The sequence below is a fragment of the Symsagittifera roscoffensis genome, chromosome 1 (genome assembly GCF_963678635.1).
Source record: "Symsagittifera roscoffensis chromosome 1, txSymRosc1.1, whole genome shotgun sequence".
Classification (NCBI taxonomy): Eukaryota; Metazoa; Xenacoelomorpha; order Acoela; family Convolutidae; genus Symsagittifera; species Symsagittifera roscoffensis.
In genome coordinates, this window is record NC_087062.1 from 77441279 (window position 1) to 77464440 (window position 23162).

At 36.9% G+C, this 23162-nt stretch overlaps 1 protein-coding gene across 10 annotated transcripts in view; it reads left to right on the top strand.

The window, feature by feature from the left end:
• The first annotated feature begins 1335 nt into the window (after positions 1–1335).
• The window catches only part of LOC134849435 (myotubularin-related protein 13-like), a 66648-nt gene continuing 44821 nt past the window's right edge, over positions 1336–23162 (top strand). For 8 of the 10 annotated variants that reach the window (XM_063866509.1, XM_063866516.1, XM_063866518.1 and 5 more), the window contains exons 1-16: positions 1336–1460; positions 2748–2857; positions 4267–4389; positions 4830–4988; positions 8203–8344; positions 8750–9044; positions 12507–12744; positions 13069–13179; positions 14019–14150; positions 16282–16395; positions 17458–17589; positions 17873–17977; positions 18051–18356; positions 18466–18777; positions 19648–19938; positions 22261–22553. In XM_063866509.1, coding sequence (XP_063722579.1) covers positions 1400–1460; positions 2748–2857; positions 4267–4389; positions 4830–4988; positions 8203–8344; positions 8750–9044; positions 12507–12744; positions 13069–13179; positions 14019–14150; positions 16282–16395; positions 17458–17589; positions 17873–17977; positions 18051–18356; positions 18466–18777; positions 19648–19938; positions 22261–22553 — 2924 coding nt within the window. In that variant the 5' untranslated portion in view covers positions 1336–1399. The remainder of the gene's footprint in view (positions 1461–2747; positions 2858–4266; positions 4390–4829; positions 4989–8202; positions 8345–8749; positions 9045–12506; positions 12745–13068; positions 13180–14018; positions 14151–16281; positions 16396–17457; positions 17590–17872; positions 17978–18050; positions 18357–18465; positions 18778–19647; positions 19939–22260; positions 22554–23162) is intronic. The other 2 variants (XM_063866511.1, XM_063866519.1) reach the window with 2 other exon arrangements.

Consider the following 23162-nt stretch of genomic DNA (forward strand, 5'->3'; position numbering starts at 1 on the left):
AGTGGAAAAAGTGATACCTGCAAGGAATGTTCCTCGTGGGCTGTCCCCGATGGAACTCCTGACGCCTCGCGGACTAATTCAGACGACGAAGGTGCGACTTCCGACTACGACAGGATGAGTGACAATCCGGGACCCAAGTGATACCCTAGGTGACCCAAGATTCAAGTGCAGATTCAAGTGCGGATGTTAATAGAAACAGCTGGAGACTAGTCGCTAATAGGAATGCGCCAGATTCCTGGGTGACTGCACCCTATGGAAGAATAGACGACACGGGCAGAGTGGAAATCTCACAAGAAACGATAAAGAAAACGGGAGTTGACAGTGTCACGTTAGCAGCGAAGACATCTAGAGCCCCTTAGAGGAAAATAAGAGAAAGACAATGAAAAAATTGTCCCGAGTGTTTAACGTGCAGAAGAACAACCAGGTGAAGAATAACTTCACAGGAGTTCCGGATTCGGATCCGCGAGCCTGCTTTAAACGATCGACTTGGAGTCTGGCGATAAACATGCAACATCCGCCGCTCGGGACATCTCATTTGATACTGGGTGACAGTTTGGTGAGAGTTCTCCAAAACCTGAGAACATCTTGGATCACCACGGTGATGGCCTTTGGAGGGGCAACGATAGCCCAGCTATTTCGAATGGTGGAGCTAATGAACCCAGGAAGGAGACCTAACATGATGATCCTAATAGGGACAAACAAGGTGTTCAGAGGCTCAATTGAGGAAGAGGCACAATGGTAATCGGCGATGGTGTGCCTGTTCAATACTATTTGGCAGAAATTCAAGTGCGCGGTACTGACCGTCTGCACCGTACCAATGAGCACGAGAACGTTGACATCGTCAGGAAGGAGGCATAATGAAGGAGTCATCTGGTGGAACAACATACTGAGAAATCTGGCGAGTCGGAATGCTGGAAGGTGATCTTTATGGACATCGACCACGAGCTAAGAGCTATGGATCAGGCCAAACTAACCACCGATGGGACCCACTTTGGTCGCACATACACATCGACCAGTTCATGATGCATTTAAATGACAATTTTTGATTAAAAATTACACCGTTAACACGGAAAGCTGCTCAAACTAGTAGGTTGGAGGTTTCCGAGAAAAACTCTAGTGCTATTGTTTTTTAAATTGTATAAGCTAGTTTCTTTTTGAAATCCAAAAACTTTTCGAAGTCCAAAAGGCAGCCAGGATTAAAAGTTAACTTGTCTGAAATTTAATTTATCTTATCGAAGTATTGGCTGCCGTATTTGATCAAGAGACAGCACTAATTGACCTCGCTAATAAAAGATGTAAATTTTCTCATAGCTGGACACATTTTTTTTCAGGTTTGCATAATGGTTAAATCTTTAGTTCTGTCCCACTTTCATCGAGATTTCTGAAGTATTACTGCGTAATGGCTTCCAATAGACTTGTCGATTACTTCATTGTAATTGGCTATGACGAAGGATCTCCACGTTAGTTTCATTTATTTTCTTGATTTAAGTACAGTTAAGTAAGTTAAATTGTAAACGTGCCATATGTAAAGATTTCATCAAACGTATTTCCACTGCTCCATATTTCAATATTTTGTGTGAGTCTACCTTGCACCTGCTCAAACAACAAAGAAGTTTAAAAGTATTTTCCCTAATTGTTTTCTATGACGATTTTTTTTCTGACGATTTTTTTTTCAGTTATGACGATTATTTTTCACGAAAAAGTCTTTAAAAATTTGTTTATGCTCAACTTTGATTTTTTGGGGTTTGACTTTTGGTCTCTTTTCAAGTTCAGTTTACTTCCTATAGAAGGAAGGTAAACTCCACTATCGAATAGAGAAAGTCTAAAGGTCACGAAAAGCGTGACTGTCTTCTAGTTTCGAAAATGAAATTTTATCAGATTTTCCAGCGAAATAAAAATTTTCCTATTGACCCAGTTGTCTCAAATTGGGTTCATTTTATTCTAAATTGTTCTTGCAGTTTACTGAGCTCATATTTTTCCTTTGAAATTCAAAAGTCGAAGTTCTTTTTATAAAGATTATGTCAGTTTTTTTTTGCGTTCATCTACTCTACTCCAACTGTTTGCTGGCTATTTTATCTGCAAGTTGGTCTAAGTTAGAGAGAAAAATAGAAAAAAAAATTTAAAGTTAAGTTACTATTTCATGTTAGTTTTTCAATTTTTTACGGTTTATTTTTTCTTAAAAGGTTTCAGTTTACATTAAATTGACTCAATTGCCCAATATTGAGTCCTTTGATGGCGATAAAAGTTATGCGTGTCTTAAAGTTCAAAAATTTCGAGTTTCATAGCTCAAACTTTCTGCTTAATTACGGCTGTAAATTTGTCTTCGATGCTGCTTTGGCATTTTTTGCATCTTTTCCTCAAAATGAATTCAAACACTTCAAACAAATCTAGACGAACATAATAACATTTTGGTAGATCGAGTGTTTCTTCATCTTTTCTCGCACGATTTTTTTCGACTAAGCGGATCAGTTTCTGTCGAATAGTTATTAATGATTTGTTTGTGCTGTATCGCATGTGGTGCGAAGCTCTGCTAAGCCTATATTCCAACAACGGAATTAAAGTTGAATTATTTTGGTGATTTCAAACGCTTGTCATTGCTGGCCAATCAAATAGGTAAAACTTTGAGGGCTATGTTGACGGTTCTACTCAGTTTTTTTGTTGTTGGGATCTCGGGATTCTCCATACTCTATGAAATCTGAATATTGTTCTACTAGCACTTCTTTCAAAATATATTTGTTTTGTTTCAGTGGATTCGAAAAATTGTGGACAGGGAAAGATAGTGTGGATGTGTCCCCCAGTGTTCAATAATAAACCATTCTGGAATGACAGCTACTCTTTTCCCAGCCAGCTCGCAAAAGTAGGACGCAAATCTACTATCATATCATTAATACCTCCGCTTTTACGGAAAATAACGACAGAGCATTAGTGCTCGTGGGTGGTTTCTGCAACCGTTTTTAATAAACTTATGAGGCTTTGAAAATCGCCAATTTGGGAAAATTATTCACGCTAAGTTTTGAAATTTTCTTGTTACCTGAGCGTAGGCTGCGCAGCGATTTAATACGGCTCAGTAATCATTCCAAATGAAATTGAATAAAGCGAATTCATCTAAATGTTGCGTTAAATTGATCATACTGTTCTGTTGGTGTAAGAGTTTCTAAAAGAAGTTGAAAAATGTTTTAGTTTTTGTTTGCCAAAATGTACATCAGAAAAATTAGGGGACAGTCGGAACAAAGCTTTCTCCTTATATATGAGTATTCTTGTTCATTCATATTCTATCATTAACATAGTAGAAGTCAGTGAACCAAATGATTATTAAGTTTGTGTGGCTTTTTATGAATTTTAAAAACTTGTTCACGCTCATTTTCTATTAATATAAATTACACCCATGAACCTCGAATTTATTTGTCAAGCTGAAGTTTTTCCATCCAAGCTCCGAGAAAAAAAAGTGGCGACCATAAAATTGTCAATTGAAAGAGTTCTATGACGATGTATTTAATTCACAACTTGCAGAACTGGAAAAAAAACAGTGTTGTTTTTGCTTTTCGCCAATGAGTTCATACAAATTTCCCAACAATTTGACGAAATTTCTTCAATATTAATCAATTTTGATCACAATTTAGTTTTCGGGTTGAAAAGGATTTGGTAGTTCTAGTTTTCTATAAAAACAAGTTCTTCTAGGCGCATGCAATGACCTTCCGAAGCTTCAGGCGGTATTGAATTTTAAAAAATTGACTAAAAAAGCAAACAGTACTGACAATCAGGGGCGGATTTAGGGGGGTGGAGCTGGCGGACGCCACCCCCCCCCCCCCCCCCCGCAGGGATTCGACCCTTTGCCGACCCAAAGGGTCCCCCCTTTGGTACTTTTTAAGAAATCCATTTTTGGCCGACCGACCCTAAAATTTTTCTAAAGGCGCCAATATATACTAACTTTGAGGGGAAGCGCGCGCCAAAAAAACGCAATTTTTTTGTCAAAATTTTCCTAAAAGTGCCCAAAAACGGCTTTTTTGACTTGTTTTTTCAAAAATTTTCTTTTTAGAGCTTTAGGAGAGCTCGGAAAATCCATTTGGTCGACCTAAAAAAATCTTCAAAATTTTTTGAAAATCCGCCAACCTTGAGACCCCCCCAACCCCCCCAGCACCCGCCCCCTCCCCATCGAGAAAATCCTAGATCCGCCCCTGCTGACAATGATGCTGATTTTTTTTGGAAACATCAGTTGTTTTGAAAATTGCATGGAAGATAATGGCAATAACGCCCGCGTGTATTTAGATGTGTATGCCGCTTGGCTGGAGGTCCTCTACAATCTATCAAGAGCCCACTTACTTCTGCAGTCAGTTGACAAGTGAAACCGCGTTGGATATTACACTAGCTTGCTTCACTATGTATGAGCCGGTTAGTTCACAATGTCGTTTAACAAAAAAGTAGTGCTAGGGGCATGACGAAACGAGAGCAGGGACATTATGCCATGATTAGGGCTTTCACAGAATCAATTGATCTGAATTGATGGGTGAGGAAATTTGGACAAACGAGAACCGTTTCATTGAGTTTTGACAGAAGTTAGAAAAAAGTTTGTTTTTTGTATAGGGAGAAAGCAACCTATTGTGAAGTGGAAGATGATTGTTTGAGACAGTTTTTTTTATCATGTACTAATAAAACGTTTGCCTGAGAAGGTTGGAAAAGAACCCTATTTGGTTAAAACCGTTAATTGTATCAGTATTTTGGCAATTATTGAAATTTAAAAAAAATGGTTTTTGTATATGAAATATAGCTTTCGGTGGTTATTGAGTCTTTGTAGAAACTAATGAGTATGTTGTATGTGGGTCGCTTTGTAGATCCTCCAATTGGCAGACGAGACGTTGATTCCACGTGATGTGCAGTCGTCTCGTGCAGATGCTTTTAGTACAGTGAGCACTGCCTCGGGAGAAGACGTGGTCTACTGTCCTAAGTGTCTCATCATTCTCTCCACCCACAGATACCCAGACACGTTCAAGGTCACTACTTCACTTTCACATGATAGTCACAACTAGAAAATAATTTAAAGTTCGGACTCATTGCCATCTCAACTGCTAGTCCAAACGAGAAAACGAGTCGCTAAACGGCTTCATTGGTGCATAATTAATTCAAATGCAGCGTATCTTACTGTAAATTTGGCTCTGATGAAAATCCCATAACTTACACGACAAAGGTTTTGAGCGGATTGAAACCCCGGATCTTTGTCGTTTAGTATTGTTTTTCTGCACGTTGACTACGGCGAAATGGATGGTATACCCTCCCCCCACGGTGCAGGGCCGGGGGTTAAAGGAAACAGTGCAGGGCGAAAGATTGTCTGCTGAATTTTTGCAGGCTTAGTTGCCACAGCGCGGACTTATCTCATAGTTTAAGCAAATGTTTTTATTATTGAAATTCCTTTCATGTAATCGACAAGGTTGCAGGTAATTTCGTTCCTAAGAAGCTATGATTTCAGGAAGATTTTTTGTAGTTTTTTTATATTGTCTTCTCATTCTCTACTAAGTACAAAGGAAGCAATCAATGGAGAAGTTTTGAAATTATAAATATATTTGATTAAAATAATTAGGAGTATTTTGTAGTTTTTTGCCCCTTAATACTGGCATTTTTGTCGCAAGTGGCGCGAAGCTCCACTTCGCCTTAGTGTTTAATTATTGAAATGATGCATTACTGATTAACTTAAGCTCCTGAGTAGTTGTGCTCAGTGTGTTTTGAGATCACTGTTGTTGTCAGTTTTGTTCATGTTCGGCTTTTTTGACTGCTTTTACTGGACACGCTTAACTGCTTTGGTTAAATTCGTTCACGCGTTCACAACTGGTTTCTCGTGAACTTCGAATGCCGATATGGTTTTATGAATTATATAAAACTGTTTTGTAAGTGATTGTCTAGCTAGGCATATCGGGACCAAACTTTTCATGCCAAAAAGGGACCATACTTTTCATGTCAAAAAGGGACTTAACTTTTCATGCCAAAAAGGGGACCATACTTTTCATGCCAAAAAGGGGCCAAAATTTTCATGCTAAAAAGGGACCATACTTCTCATTCCAAAAATTGACCAACGCTTTCATGCGAAAAGGCACAAAGTTTTCATGCCCAAATTTTAACAAATTTGGGCATGAAAAAAAGGCTCCAAATTTTAAACAATCGAAAATGATATTGCAAATTTTAATTCTCATACTTTGGAGTATGTACATTAATTAATAAACGCTTTATTTCCATTTTCTGGTGCTTCAGCAACGAAACAAGTAAATAAATCCATTTTAAAATTGAATTGAGGCAAGCAAGTTGATCCGAATAATAGTTCATTAGACGTAATCTATTTCTGAATTCAAAAGATCCAGAAATTTATATGCCAATTGAAGGTTTTTTTGCTTATTGCCGTTGATCGATGTATTACTTTTGAACGGGATTCCCTCCCTATAAAATTACGCTTTCATATTGCAAGTTCTGGTGGCTTAAAAATTAGCAGGAGATATTGATTAAATACAATCCGCTACTATTCGTTCAATTACACCTAAAAAACATGTAGCGGCGGAACATGTTTTTAAGTGCAACTGACGGGATTTGCGTGTTTTACCTATATTTAGTTGGTGTGCTTGCCGTTTTGTTTTTTTTTGAGGAAAAAGTTATTTACGAAGTGAAGATTTACATTTAGGTTGTTGCGAAGATTTTTAATGTTGTGATTTTTTTGCGGTTTAGTTGATTTCTGATTTTTTTTAATTTCAAAAGCATTTGCTAAAAAAAATGCAAAGTACGTTTCCTAATTACTGAAATGAAAGTTGCATAAAAACGTGATTACCCTAGCGTCAGCTTAATGTATAATTTACGAATTTTTTTTTTCTAACCTAACTCGCTTAAGTGTTCATTAAAAGTGTTCAATTATTTGGAAATTTCACTGTGGTATTGGAATTTGCATAGCATCTGTTCTCTGCTTTATTTGTGACTAGAGTTTGGCTATTAACTATTAAGCTTCCGTGGCTGAGTGGTTTGGGTTTGGGACTCTTAGTCTCTAGTTTGCAGGTTCGAATCTCACACAGAGCCGAATTTTTTGCTAATTCGAGGCTTATTTCTACTTTTTTTTATTGCACTTTATAGAGCTGCTTTTTTGTCGTGTTCTCGCTAGTGTTTGCGAAGCTTCGCTTCTGTGTTGATTTTTAGGTTCGAAATTGGCATTTAATTTTCAGATTTCCCAGCGATACAAAAATTTAACAGATTGATCCAGTTGTGTCAATTTAGTTAATTTTAATACAAAAAACTCCTATCAGAAATTGTTCAAAAAGCTTTAAGGCCATATATTTTTTTACTTCGAAGATAGAAAATTGGAGTTTTTCACAAAATTTAAGTCAGTATTTTTTTCTGGTTACTTGCGTTTTTTGACGCTTTTTCAACTTTGTTGGCTATGTTTTCAAAGAGAGTCAATCATTGAAGATTCTGGAAATTCACTGAGCTACATGATACTGAAAAGATAATACATTTTTTTGTAACTCGAAATTTGAATTTTTCGAAAATAGTGAATGAGTGCTTTTTTTACTTGATGTGCGCGTTACGTGGATCAAACAGGTAGTAGAAAAGCTTAAAGATCCAGCAAAGTTACTTCAGGCAAATGAATGAGCAGTCGGATCATCAGGGGTTTCCTTAATAAGTGCAGTCCTTATACAAAATATTAAGCGTAAAGTCTGTTGGTTCTTTATGTATTGACAAAGAATTCGCATATGTTTCAAGGAAATCAGCACTTGGCTTTTTCAAGATAATTTTAGACTTCCATTTCTTCTATGATGCTCACATTGCGCGTTCCAATAAAAAACTGGAAATGGGAGAAAATTTTGTTGACGTAGCTTAAACAATTCGCCGTTGATTGGAATAAATGTCCCATTGTTTTTTTTCCAGTTTTTCAATGAAAACAGAATTGTCCATCATTAAACTTTGAAATTTGAAAGCGCTTGTAAGTGGTGGAAAATTTTCTAAGAAATATGGCATGTAATTTGATTTTCCCCCAAATTGTGTGAGCTTTTATTTACTTTGAACTGTGGTTACTGCTTTTCTAACTGAGTGCTGATTGTTTTTTTTTCTTCAAAAATCGCCGCTTCTGTTATGTCGAAAAGTGGCTTTAATGTTTCCGATTTCGATATAGACGTTTTTCCGAATAGTCTTCGAATCTCCTATGGAATCACATTAATTAGTTGTCTATTTCATGTCCAGCAAATTCTGTGTCAGCTGTACAACATTGGCATGCGGGGAGGAGATGCGTCATCATCCTCTGGGAAGGAAAAGAGTCTCTCCAACATCGAGACTGCAGTGGCCAATCTGATCGGATACACAGACGTGCCTTCAGCTAGACTAGGTAATGGCTCAGCAATAACCCCACCCCACCCACCTAATGTTTAAATATTTTAACCCCCAATATGATGCACGCTCAAGCTCATTGACCTAAAGCTTTGCTATCCCAATCCAAAAAAATGACAAGCAGCTACATCGGTTCCACAAAATCGGCTGCTTCCTTTTCGTTGTTTTAAGACAGTGCTGGGACCTATAGATCTTCAATATTGTTTTACTATTTCGTTTTCCCTGCCACTAAATGTAACACTGTTAATACCATGGTCAAATTTATCGAGGTAGTCTTTGGAACCTGATTCAGACTTAATAAAAGTTGATTTTGGTAAGTTTTTTTTTGGTTATTCCTTTAAAACAAGCTCTAGTTATAGTAATTGCCCCGAATGGACAGTTTTGATGAAATTGAAATTTACAGACAGTGCACTGAGCCAGCAGTTCGAACTGCTACGAGGTCTTCCACAGCTGTCGTTTGTCGTCCCCAAAGACCTGAAGATCCCAGTGACTGGGAAATCGGTACTGGAGTTCTTCAACTGTATTGGCACTTTCAACGCCCTGGCCATTGTAATCGGAGTGCTGGCAGGGGCCAAAGTCATCCTTAGCAGTGTGTCTCTGACTAAACTGACAGAGTCTATCCATGCAGTAATCTCTCTCCTCTACCCTCTCCAGGTGGAACACGAGGGCAGTGACGGCAGACCAATATCGCTCATGTCGTAAGTTGACCCATTCCTTTGGCTATTCGCCTGATCGAATGGCTGACTTTCAACCAATCCACGTCCTTTAAATTGTCTAAAATTCATTTATTTTTTAAGTTTTAGTGAACGAAGTTAATTATCACTTAATTGAAATGTTCAATGCTGAAGTCACATTGGCTTGGCTAATATATTTTAAGGCCTTAACTTATAAGCTAAGTGCTTGTGAACAAAGTTGTTTATCACTTAATTGAAATGTTCAATGCTGAATTCGCATTGACTTGGTTGATATATTTTAAGGCCTTCGTTTTTAAGTTAAGTGTTTGTGAACAAAGTTCTTTATCGCTTAATTGAAATGTTCAATGCTGAATTCGCATTTGCTGGTATAGCCTAAGGCCTTTTAAGCGTCGTTGAACGTAGTTCAGACTTTTATATAGGTCGCGATGGTTTTTTGTTATTTTTTTCGTTTTTTTTTTCAGGAAAAGTTTTAAATTTTGTTCAGGCTCAAGTTTACTTTTTCGCGGTTTGACTTTGGTTTTTTAAAAAAAATTCAGACGATTTCCTTTAATTTAAAAGAAATGCAAACTCCACTATCGAACTGCAAAAGTGTAAAGGTCACAAAAAATATGGCCTATTTCTAGTTTCGAAAGTGGAAATTAATATAAGTTTTCCCAGCGAAATAAAAAATTTTTCCTCGTTGATCCAGTTTTCTCAAATTAAATTGGGTTACATTGCTGGTCGAAAAAAATTTTGTGCTAAAGCAATGTTGGGCTTCACAAAAGACTGTTTTATGAATTTTTGTTTTGTTTTTTATTTTCTCGAAAAATGCAGTGTCAATTTTGAGATATAAAATAAACGTATAAGTTTTAGGTGTATCCTAAGGAATATTTGACACAGACGCATTTGTTGGACTTCGTTCAGTTCGGAAATGAATTTTGGTGCCAATCTGAATTTTGGTAATCAATCGAATTGAGATGTTTTTAAGGACTCCCCTGCTAAGGCGTTTTCTCAAAAGTTCTGTGTTTCTGACAGAGTATCAGGTTTAAACATTTTGTTTCATTGTTAAGTGTCTAAAAACGTAGTTCAGTCTCTTATATAGGTGCTGATGATGTGGTTTTTTTTTCAGGAAAAGTTTTATTATTTTGTTCAGGCTCAAATTTACCGTTTCGCGGTTTGACTTGTGATTTCTTTCTAAGTTCATTTTATATCCTTTGCTGAAAGGAAGGAAAACTCCTCTATCAAACAGCAAAATTGTAAAGGGTACGAAAAACGTGATCAAATTATGCTTTCGAAAGTGGAACTTAATTTTCAGATGTTCCTTCCAGCGGAATAAAAACTTTTAATTTTTTGATCAAGTTTCCTCAAGTTGAGGTAATTTTTTATCAAAAATGGTCAATCATAACTTTTTCCAGAAATTCAAAGAGCATTAAGGACCTCGATTTTTTTCTTTGAAATTAGAAAGCTTTTTTTTTCTTTTTACTTGCGTTCATTGACTCTTTTCCAACCCTCTGTTGGCTATCTTAAAATACGCCTTACCTTTTGCATTTTAGCATTTGGTGGTTGGTCATCAAATCGATATATGAGAAACCCGAAAAATGACAGATCATACCAGTAAACCGAAAATTAAGAATTCATTTACGCAATATCATATCACATTAAGACAGATATATACAAGGAGACAAAAAATTTTATAAAAAAACTCATGCCATGAATTGCAGTTGAAAAATTATTGATACAGCTTACGAAAAATTGATTTTGATTCTGCAATTAGTAAGTTATTTCGTAGTTCGGTTAAGCGATTTGGTAATTTACACCTCGATTTGCTGAACGCACGCTAAACATTTTCCTTAAATTTGTCAAATAAATACCTCCAGCTCTATTTTTTTCTTGCGACCATGGCGCAAATGCGAGGATATGAGACTCCTAATCTACAGGTTCAAGGTTCAATTCCGCACATCAAGTTTTTTCGGGGCTTTTTTCTATTTCAATTTCTTTGTTGCGTTCTAGAGCTACTTTATGCCGTTTTCTCGCTTGTGTTTGCAAAAGTCAGTTCGCCTCTGTTAGGAAATTTGGTTTGACTTTTTTTTGTTTCGGCTCAGTAGGCGTGTCCAAATATTAAAGACTTAGTTGTCGCTCGCTCTGTAAATAATACTAACAGCTTATTAAATTATGGTGATTTCTCGAATTTTTATACACTTGCGAGAGCAAGTATTTTGTAATCGGGAACTAGACTTTATCCCGTAAACAACTTTTCGTGCACAATTTTAATTGAAATTGAAATTGCTTTTTCATCGTTTCTTAGCAATTTCTGTGCCCCTGCTCACTTAGCTCTGAGTTAATACGATTGCCTTTGCGCCCTGTAGTTTGAGTTTTGAGTTCCGACCGGACCTAGTTTTTTGCAATCTCTGAAATTAAAAATGAAATTTATCCGGGAAAAATTGAACAGTCGGACTACAATTTGTCGGCTTATGTTTTGTCGGCTTAGTTGCCACACCGTAATTTTTTCTCTGAAAGCACGTGTTGTCAGCTTAGTAAACGTTTGGCAAAAAATTAAAGCGTCTCTAATGCTAGTGGTTGTTTTTCTCATCTGTTTTCTGAGGTTGAATTTTCAGTATTTCCTAAAACGTTGTTGATATTTTTATAACAACAATTTCCTTTGTATATTTTTGTTCTCGGATCAGTTGGCGTTTAACGGCGCGTCGTCGGCTTAGTGATTACTCGAAAAAATTGAAAAATTGTTTAATGCCTGTTTGGCTGTGTTTTTGCTATGTTTTTTTGAGATTGAATTAATCGCATTTTCAAAAGAAATTATTGATTTCAACTTTTTTACGATTTTTTTTGGCATTTTTTTTTGTTTTCGGACAAATTGATCATGAACCATCGGCTGTTGGCCTAGTGAACTCCCGGAACTTAATACAAGCTTCTTTAATGCTAGTGGTTATGTTTCCGTCTATTTTTCTGAGATTGAACTTTTAGGATTTCCAAAATGTTTGATATTTTTTGTGATAACAATTTCCTTAGGCATTTTTTTGTTTTCGGATCAATTGGCCTCTAATCACGCGTTGTCGGCTTACTGAACGCTCGGAAAATACTAAAAGACTGTTTAATGCTAGTGGTTGTGTTTTTCGTCTGTTTTTCTGAGATTGAATTTTTCGTATTTCCAAAAAACATAGGTTTTTTTCTACAACAATTTTGTTTGGCATTTTTTGTTTTCTGAGCAATTGGCGTCTGATTTCACTGCCTATTTGTGCTAGCTTGCAATATTACGCTTTCGTTGTATCACAAGTGACGCGAAGCTCCGCTTCCCGTTTTTTTTAATTAGCCCCCGGCCTGCTCATTGCAGGACCAACCGTGGGGGATGGAGATGTCATCCATTTCGCCGCACCATTTTCGGTAGCTTATATGCTGAAAACATTTTTGAAAATCGTTTTTGAAGTTTCATCATCATAACAACTCCGGATTTTGTATTGTGTTATGTTACAGGACAACGCGTGTGCCAGTGTTGCCGCACGAGATCCTCCGTTACGTGAACTCTCCCTTTCCTTACATCTACGGAGTGCACAGCTCCCTCATGGAAGAACTGAGAAGCCAATGTGATTCGGATCTAAGTGACATCCTTATAGCAGATCTGGACAACAGTGCCGTGCAACTGCCCAAAAACGACAATGAATTGTGCCTACCTGAGAGGGTACAGACTCAAGTCCTTTCTCAACTACAATCTGTGAGTTCATATTATTGGGACGGAATCACGTGTATCAGTACATCGTATGCACGAATAATGCTTAGCTTGATGGTCAAACAGACGCAAAAATTACTTCTTTATTAATTTGTCTCGCTTTTCGGAAAGTTCTGCTTTGCAACTTGATAGTTTGCAAGCTTTCCGCTCGTATATTTTTCATGTCTACAGTGTATTATGTTTTTCCTTGTATCTGATTTCCAGTATGTCTTCTGGAAGTCTCAGAAATTATCCATCAAAACACTTCAGGACGTCTTCGCTGTATGCTACAATATTAAGTCAAATGTGCTCACTGTCGGGTTGTTTTAGATTCTTGACCCCAATCTACAGGACAGGGACAAAGCCTTCACGACGAGCCTCACCGAGAAATCAAACTCAACCTCAGATTTAATGAGCAGCAATCGCAAACCAGAATCCATAGTGAGCACTTTTTATGTCACATTGCTATGTATTTATTTGTTTTCACAAAATAAGATTGAAGAGAAAATGACTGGTACATGAATGAAAATGCGAATTGCAGGCTTGGCTTCCATGGCGGTTTTACTTCCATCTAGAATTTTTGAAACGAAATGTTTTAACCATGATTTCAATATTGTATTCCCAAATTTTTGATTACCAAAAATTGGGTAGCGGCAAATGTATGGTCGAGAAATGGCGCTGGTTGTTAGAAAATAATTAAGAATCTTGAGCGAAGTGAATACTATTATAGTTCTTCGTGATGTTTTTTTTTACCAGGAAAACTTCTTAAAATTTGTTCACGCTCAATTTTGATTTTTCGCGGTTTGACTTGTGTTTCTTTTTAATTCAGTGCATTTCTTTTGTTAAAAGGAAGGCAAACTCCACCATCGAACAGCGAAAGTGTAAAGGTCACGAAAAACATGGATTTCCAATATAGATTTCAGTTATCAGATTTCCCAGCGAAATAAAAAAAGTTTACCTGTTGATTCATTTTTCTCAAAATGGGTTTTTTAATCAAAAAATATCAGTCATAAATAGTTCTAGAAATTTAAAAAGCTCCAAAGCCAAATATTTTTTACTTTGAAGATCGAAAATTGGAGTTTTTCTCAAAAATTTAGTCACTATATTTTTCTTTTTCCTTGCGTTTATGACTCTTTTACTACTGTCTGTTGGCTGTGTTTGTTTTTGGCAGTTTAATATCTTTTGGAAGTAAATCGATGCTAATATATTGTCATTCTTGTTGCACGAGTTCTTTCTTTTGTGAACTTCTTATGATGTTAGTATCGATGATTTATTTGAAGCAGTTAGGGCGCCCTAACAATTTGTTCATGTCATCGGGGGGAGCTTTGAGTGGGCCCGGTTCCCCCTCATCCTCCCAAACAGGGGTTGGTAATTCCCACCACTCAAAAGAAGCTCCCCGGGAGCTGCAAATGGTATGTGTATTTTAATTGGTTGATAGCAAATTTCTGCCTCTGAAGTGATATAATGAGCGCCTAATATTTTCTAAAGCTTAGCATAATTTAAAAAAAAAAATTAAATAAAGGGCCTAAATTTGCTATTCATTGCAAGACAACCATCGAGATATGGCCTGTGCTGCTCAAGACAAAGGACTTGTTGCATCTCAAATACTCTTCATTAAAACCATTCATTAAAATCACTATCAGGGATATTTAAGTAGCGCCCATAATATTCAAACTTTTCGGGACCAGGTAATATTAACAGTGGATTCTCGAAGAGTGCATGTTTAAACACTTTCCTTCATAAGCAATTAGATAACATAAAGATGTGCAAAAAGAACGTTGAAGTTCAGCGGTAATGTGCAAAAAGTGTAGCTCCCAATTTTTGCATGTCTGGTTGGCGGAACAATAATTACACAGCAAGCACGAGTTAACTTTTTCACACAACCAACTCGATCAAATTAGTGGTAATTTTTTTTTGCTCAGATCGTGTTGAGTTTTTCATTGGCTATATTACCGGTCCCGATTTAACTCAACCCTATTTAATTATAACATATCGTTTTAATTCGCTCACAGTAATTTGTGGCTTGCTTTGTTTGTGGTACAGTAACTTACTTCGTGGTTTTGTTTAATTAAAACAACAAATAATGAAACCAATCTCATTCAAGTAGCAGGAAATTTTAAAAATAAAAATATGAACTCCTCATTTTTTCAATCGAAATGAATTTTCTTCATTTGGGTCGTGCAATTTTTAAGGTTAATGAAAGAGGTGAATTTCCACATTTTTAAGTAGTGAGCCTTTTAAACTGTTCATGAACGAAGTAAATTGTCACGTTAAATAAGCGACATTGAAAATGCTTTATAAAGAACTAGAGTGCTATTATTTCTGAATGAAATTGTTTGAAAAAATTGAATTCTTGAAAAAATTAGTCTTCAATTTTGTCCGTTCTTTTTATTGCAGCTAGAGTTTGAGTTAAATAAAACTGATGTCAGAAAAAAGTTCCAGTGTTGATCCAAATAAAATTGGTATGTAGATAGTTTATCGATGAAATTTTTGTTGTCAAACTTCTGATCTTAAAAAAGCTTATTTTTTCCGGGTAATTTGGTTAAAAGAAGGAAAAGCTGTCTTATCTACAATTTTCTAAATTATTACTCTAACGAGCTAAGGAGCGTAGTGTTTCAGTATGTGTCTGCTTTTTTCCAATCGAACTCATGGCACTTTGCTGTAATCACAATCTGTAGGTAGCATTGAAGATTTTCTAGAATGTTTTCTGCTTTATTCGTGGCTAATGCTGGCGGCTCGTTAAGTCAACGTGGCACAAATGGAAGGACGTGAAACTCGAATCTATTGGTCGGAGTTTCAGCTCCGCTCTTAGCATTAGTTTTATTTAAATTTGGTGGCATTTTTGCCGCATAACATTGCAATTTATTAGCATCCATAGCTGCATCATATGTGGCTAGCTTTAGCCAATTTCAATGGCCTGTGGTGAAGTTGCGAGAACGTGACACTCCTAATCTCGAAGTCACAGGTTCAAATCCGAAACACCAAAAGTTTTACTAATTCGTGTCTTACTTCTACTTTGTTATTTCACTCTGTAGAGCTGCTTTTTGTCGTTTTCTCATCAGTGTTTGCGGAGCGCAGCTTCGCCTCTGTGTAGAAATAAAAATATGGTGTAATTTTAAGGTAATATTTTTCCTGCGAAGCCCAACGTTTGAGGAAAATTAAATTTTTGTCGATTTTTCAATTTCGTTGAGCTTTTTAATGCTTTTAACTGTGTTGGCTATGATCTGATTTTTTTGGTTCTTATGGCGCATTATTTGTGTGATGTTGCATCGTTTGTAAATCTAAATAACTCTAACGGCTTAACGTTATCGTTGAATTTTTAGGCCAACTCATTGGTAGGTATGAAACGCCGTGTTGTGGTTGTTACGTGTTTCCTGGCACTTAGAAAAAAAATAGCTAGAAATTTGATATCCTGCACGTTAATGATCCGGTTTTACCTAGGGATTAACAGCCCGCTATTTGATGTTTAGAAGTAAACGTGCACCTCTGTATTTTGATAGTAGGAAATTTTTAGCTGGGTGTTATGATTAATATGGGTTTCAGGACAAGCAAATACGAGCCGTGTTTATGCAGCTGCTGGCGCACATAATGCACAAATACAGACAGTGTCTTGTTGTCGTCAGGGTGCATCCAAACCCAGTGCTCAAACTGGACAAAGTAAGAATTCAATTGACATCAATTGTGTAGATTTCAGTGTCAAGTTCACACAAGAACTTTTCAAATTCGAAGCTACACCCTGGTTGTGTCTGAGAATAGCTTCTTTTTTTGAGACGCCATAGAAAATTGTGTGTGTGCGTGTGTGTGTGTGTGTGTGTGTGTATGTTGCGACCACTCAAGAAGTTGGAAAAAACTATGGCTCAGGGCAGGGGTGGATCTAGGGTTTTCTCGAGGTGGCGGATTTTCTAAAAAAATTGCAAATTGCAAATTTTTGAAAAAACAGGCCAAAAAAGGCGTTTTAGGTTTTTTTTGGGAAAATTTTGACCAACAAATGGCGTTTTTGCGGAGCGGGCTCCCCCCTCAAAATTACTATGTATTAGCGCCTAAGGCGTCTTTAGAAAACTTTTAGTGTCACTCAGCCAAAAATGGATATCTCAAAATAGTACAAAGGGGGACCATTTGGGTCGGCAGGGGGTCAATTTTACTCAATTTTATTCTCATTCAATTTTTCACGTCGTTTTAGATATGATTATTACATCTCACTCTTGCAGTTTTCTACCTGCGTGCTCTTTAAAAAAATTAAGAGGAAGTATTTTTTAAAAATTCTGAAAGTGGTCAGGTCAGAAATTTCTAAAAACTACTTGCAAAGCAACTGGCTATCATTTTTTCATGTGCGTGTAGCGTTAATGTATTATAGCGAAATGGATTCAATTTCCTCCAGCATTGCTGATCTAACTAAAATTGAAATGTCTTTGTTCAAGGTCGATTAATATATGATATTGAAGCCCTTTCAGTCCTGATAGGAGCTTCATTAAAAATTCCAGCGTTTTCTCAGCGTTGAAAATGTCTTGCGAATGTTTTTTGTTTTTCAAATAATAATTAAAGCGAAGATAAATTTGTTGGAAAGCCACCGGAAATAACCTCCGTACACATGCTCAAGAATGATTTTTTTCGCTTTTTAGGCTGTTTTTAGTTTATTTTTGGGCAAATGCAAAAAAAATAATCTTGCTTGATTTTTTGTGCTATTTGGACAGTAGTCGGATATTAAATGTTTTGTTTTAGTTCTCTTTTATGAAAGCACGACCTGACTTGGAGAAAGTGTTTCTGGAAATGTTTCTAAATGACAACATGCTCTTCAAGAACTTTATCGAAGCAAGGGGATCTCCATTCCGATCTGTAGACTTGATGGACCACGTAAATTTTTCATTGATACTTAGAAGCATTTTTTTGTCTGTTAATAAGAGTCGTTGAACGTGGTGAAGACTCTTATATAGGTCTTTTTTTCAGGAAAAAGTCTTAAAATGCTTTAATAACTACAGATGTGCATTCATACATATTAATACATTTATGAACGCATTTAGGTATGTATGCAGTTTTTGAGTTTTAATTAAATTCATCAGCTGAGAGTCTTCTGGCCAATGATGTTAAAGAGAATAAACTGTCTGATGGCTATGTTTAGATCTTTTCTTTCGTTTAGATGATCGATTCTGAGAACCTAGAGACGTTTTGCAACTCAAAGAACTTCACTAAGAACACTTTCTATGAATCGATCGAAGACCTGGCGCGCTTTCTGCTTCAAAATGTTGGTTTAGCTGTTTAAAATTTTGGTCACCAAACTTCATCGAAAAAAATGTGAATTAATTTCGTCCGTTTAGGAGACGCCTTCTACGGCACCTTCTTCTGTGTCTGTGAATCCAACCAGGCGCTGGGATGTGAATTACGTCTTCCCAACAGACCTGAACACTCAAGCAACTACTTCTGCAATCAAAGAGGGAATCGAGAAAAGGAAGTCGATGTCCTTCAATGGTTCCAAAAAGTCTAAGATGTCAACATCTTTATCCTCCAATGAGTTGTGCATCGTTCCTGGAACTACACCAGGAGACGTTACGAGATCCGTGTTTGATTTAGACACGCTTGGAAACTGGGCTACTGTCAATACCGTTCAATTGCCCGCAGTCAAGGTATTTATTACATTTTATTAATAAACGTGAATAATACTAAAATGCTGTAAAGAATTATGGCTGTAAACTAATTGTTCATTAACTGATAGTTTTTTTATTTGTATTTCAGAAACGCCTGGACGGGCTCGAAAAGTGCATCAAGAGTATATTCGAAGGGAGAATCAGTGACGTCTACTCGGGTTTGGACGCCTCACTCAAGATCCTGAACAGCACTTTGAGTGCGAAGCGACTGCTAGTCCACAGACTGCGCGAACACGTAATAGACACGCAGAATGACTCGATGAGGCCTGTGGAGCTGAATGTAAGGCTTCTCCACTTTCTGTCGCAGTTGGTGAATGAAGCACTCGTGTTCGAAGATGGAACGGAGGTTGATCACGACATCGTGCGAGGGGTGCTGAGCATCGCTTCCTGCTATTACTCGGTAAGAGATGAGTGTGCTTTTTTATCCTTTCCTGAAAAAGCCTAGGGGGCTCAATAAATACTCCTTTGAAGAGCGTTGTTAATGATTACTCTTTGTGTAAAAGTTAAATGTTATACTAATGCGACTGTTATTGGGTGTTTAGTGGCTGAATTTAGTAAAAGAAAGTTTTCAATGAACATTTTACTACTGTACATTTTATTCAATAGTTGAGATTCGACGTTTTTGTCCTTGGATTTAAAGATCACAGGAGCTTAAAAACTATTACGATAGACCTCGACTTAACTTAATGTTAGGTTCGAAAAAAACAATTGGCATGAGTGTGAAAGTGGATGCACTATAGTAGGTTGTGCACGTACTTTCCATTGCTTTATTAACTAACTTAACTTGCGTTGACTGTTATTCGTTGAAGAGATTCAAGATGGACCATCATGGCACTCTGATGCGAGGAGAGTCGCCGGCCAAAAAGGTTTGAGATTGTTTGTCTCTGCCTCCCAACCCAGCTGCTGCCGATCTGTGTATCTTGTCACTGTACTAATTATTACGACACGAAGTAGCTCCGAATGTTGCAAGAAATGCAGATTACTAACTAAATCTAGAGTCTTGACTGTTGACATGACCAGAGCCTCGATTTAGATTAAACTCTTTCGTGTTTTCAAGGTATTTGACCTGATTTATTTAACTGACTTGGCAAAAGAGTAATGGCTGATTACTTTTTACTTGTAGCTCAGTAAAATGCAAGCCTCGGGCATTGTGCCCGCCTTATCACAGCACTGCGCGAAAGTTTGGCTTTGCAGTTTGACGCATCTGAAAACGTTTTGCGTCCCAATGTTTCCGAAGGCCTCTAATTTGTGTTGCTTCAATGATGTTTAGAGGCTAAGCATGCAGAATTTCTCGCAGATGCAGCAGCACATGGCGAAGACTCAAACTAGTACTTTCGCGGGGGGCATTACCGAGCTGGAGTGTCCGCCGCCTACGAGACTGCCGCACCAGTTCCTCTGCACTCTAATCCAAGGGCATCCAGTGTGGCACTCGCACCAATTCTGGATCCACGCCTTTTACCTAGACGTGGAAAAGCAGCTGCACAAGATGTACACCCGCTTCGGATCCCACGGAGAGAAGTTACCAGATGAACGCAGTACTATACAAAGAGTGGCCGACCAGGTATTAATAGTTGCTATTTTTTTTGTTAGAGCAAGTGACTTGTAATTGGGAACTAGGCTTTTTGTCCCGTAAACAATTTTTCTCACTCATTTTCATCACTTACCATTATCAATTTATTACACTTCGATTCTGCTGGCCTGCTCAATTTCTTGAAAATTAAAATAAAACTACTTCTTAGCTCTTTTATGGTATTTATTAATTTTTTTCAATTATATGTATTGAAAATTATTGATTTTCTCAGATTTGCGGTTTTCGTCCTAATTTCTGTTGGCTGATTTTCCATTTTTTCCAATGCAGTTAGTATCTGGTACGCTTTTCAAGCTGTTTCTTTCCAAAGCTTATGTTTGTTAATTTTTGATTCGAATAGTTCCTGTTTGATTACACTTGCGAGCTTGCGACCGTTAGCGTATTAGTTAGAACCTTCTTTTTTCTAACCTATTTCGCAAATAAAAGTATTCATTTGAAAAGTTCACTTAGATGGAAATTTCACTGTACCATTGGAAATTGCATAGCATCTGTTCTCTGCTTTAATTGTGGCTGTTATTTGTCCTTAGTTAAGCGTCCGTGCCTGAGTGGTTAGTGCATGAGACACATAATCTCTAGATTGCAGTTGGTCGTGAGTTGAAACCCGAGACGTAGACGAAGTTTTACTAATTCGAGGTTTATTTCTACTTTTTTCTTTTGCTCTTTATAGAGCTGCTTTTTGTCGTAATCTCCATAGTTTGCGAAGCACTGCTTCGCTTCTCTGTAAAAACGGATGTTCTGAAAATGTATGGGATTTGCATAATCTGGTACACCTTTTTGTTAAAAAATGTTATAACACTCGGAAAAATCAATTTTGATTATTTTTGTAACCACTTTTTGGAATCTTTTTGGCTTCCCTACCAAATAAGAGATTAAAGATTTGGTATATTGAGTTAACTGGTTGTGAAAATGTATGTCCATGGAAGCTTCCTAAATGTGAATTTTTCAACGTTTTCCGAAGTTTTTCAAAACTTTTCCTTCTCGAAAACTACCCTGACAAATCTGATATTTATAGTGCAATCGCAAAATCAGCTTATGGGAATCTTTTCGGTGTAAGTGGCCTTGCAGTCTCGGGTTCGATCAGAAGAACATGTTTCGGGAAAACTCTACCCCGCCCAATTTCATTCTAAGTTCATTTGTAAGAACGGGTAACAGGTGTCTCCACTACAATCGCGACTTAGCACTTATGTTATTAGAAAAATAACTAAGGTTTTGAGTTTTTTTAAAAGATTTCATCCCTCGTCAGTAAAATATAATCTAAAAAAATCAAACATACCTCCAGTTATAGCTGGGGCTCTTAGTCTTACTTATAATTGAAAGTTGTTCTGTAGTTGTCTTACTTATAATTGAAAGTTGTTTTTGATAACTAAGCTCCGTTTTGCCAATGTGATAATCAACGAAAATGACCCTTTTTCTTTTGCAGTATGCTGCCACACCAAATCGAGTCGATGAACGTAGCGAAAATTCTTTAAGTAGGTCGTGATGATTTTCGTTGGTTTGACTTTTTTGTTTCTTTTCATTTTTTGTGTTAAGGAAGGCAAGCGCTGCTATCAAAAGGAAAGTGTAAAGATGACGAAAAACGCTAAAAGCTTCAATTATAAATTGTTTTAAGAAATTTGTGGAGCTTTAATGCCATTTATCTTGTTCTTTGAATTTCAAAAGTTCAGTCAAAAGTTCTTTGAAATTTCAAAAGTTTAAGAGATTTTTCAAAATTCAGTCAATTTTTTTCTACTCTTTTCCAACTGTCTGTTGATTAATTTTTACTGTTACCTGCGTGTAAATCGGTCGCATGATTTTCTCTGAAAGCCATACATTTTTTTTTGAAATTCGAAAGTTGAAGTTTCTAAGGCAAGTCAGTGTATTCTTTTTTGTTTGCTTGCCTTCATTGGCTCTTTTCCAATTGTGTGTTGGCTATATTCTGTAAATTGAAATAGTTTTAAGGCCATCAATTGTTGTTTCATTGAAATTCGAAAAGTGAGGTTGTTTCATAGAACAAGTAAGTTATTTTTTAATTATTAATTTGGGCGGAGGTCCAGATTCGAATTAGTAGTCTCGAGTTGCGAATTTGAGTTTGGGGCGCATTTTTCCGTTTTTTGCTTGCGTTTGAGAGGTTGAGATTCGCCTGTTTCCCCTTTGGTATCGCTGTGTTTAATGAGTCAAACTGTATTAATAAGTTCGTTTTCAAGTATTTTGACTAGAATTTACAAGTTACTGATATATTGAAAAATCCCATCTTGGGAGAACAGCAAAACGACCTGTTGGCTGTCTATCAAGTGGTCTTTATCTGTGGCCTTTTAGTTGAAAGAGAAGCAAAAGTGGGCTATGCAGCAGAGTAGTATGACCAATGGCTTATCGGGGACGGAATCAGCCAACGTAAGCTCTGATGCAGACAGTGGCCTGAATGAAGAGGAGCCACCGGTGGAGACAAAAGAGTCATTCGAGCAGAAGACGAAGCTGCTTGCAAAGAGCGAGCAGCAGAATGCCTTCTCCCAAGCACTGGACTATCTCACCCAGATTGTCCAGTTGCAGATGCCACTCCGTACTCCTGTCTACAGGTCTAGAATGTCCTCCAAGACCTACAGCTCAAAGAGGCTCGTTGTTTTTTTAAATACTCAATTTTTTCAGCGTTGCATCCAAGAGTTGGGTAATTTCGTGCTTGCATGTTTAATAATCAAATGCCTGCAAAAATTGGCAATACCTTGCTGATTTAAAATATTAGCCGGAAAAAAACGAGCCGAATTGGAAATTTTAAACGCGTTTTTCTCAAATTGGGTTGAAATCAGACGAAAACTGAAGAGAACAAAAGTTGCGTAGATTCTTAACAAGAATGAATATGTTGAAATATATTTTGCGAAACTCGGATCCATAATTATACCCTAAAAGAGTCATTTTTGGCTTCTTTTATTCAATCAAAAAGTACACCAAAAGTACTGGAGCAACTTATGAGCAAATTATATCAAACCTCATATTAACTCCAACAAAATTTAAGGGGGATATGTTTTCCAAAAAAATGCTTGAAACGTTTTAAAACTTTTTTAAAATAATTTTTGTAGTAATTTGACTATTTAACAAAAATATATTCATTAATAAAAATTTTGAGAAATTATGTAGTCCTCCATTTTGTCCGGTTAATATAAATCAGCAGTGTACTGCTTTATAATGTACAGTTATGAGTTGAGTGTAGCCAATACGGAAGTTTG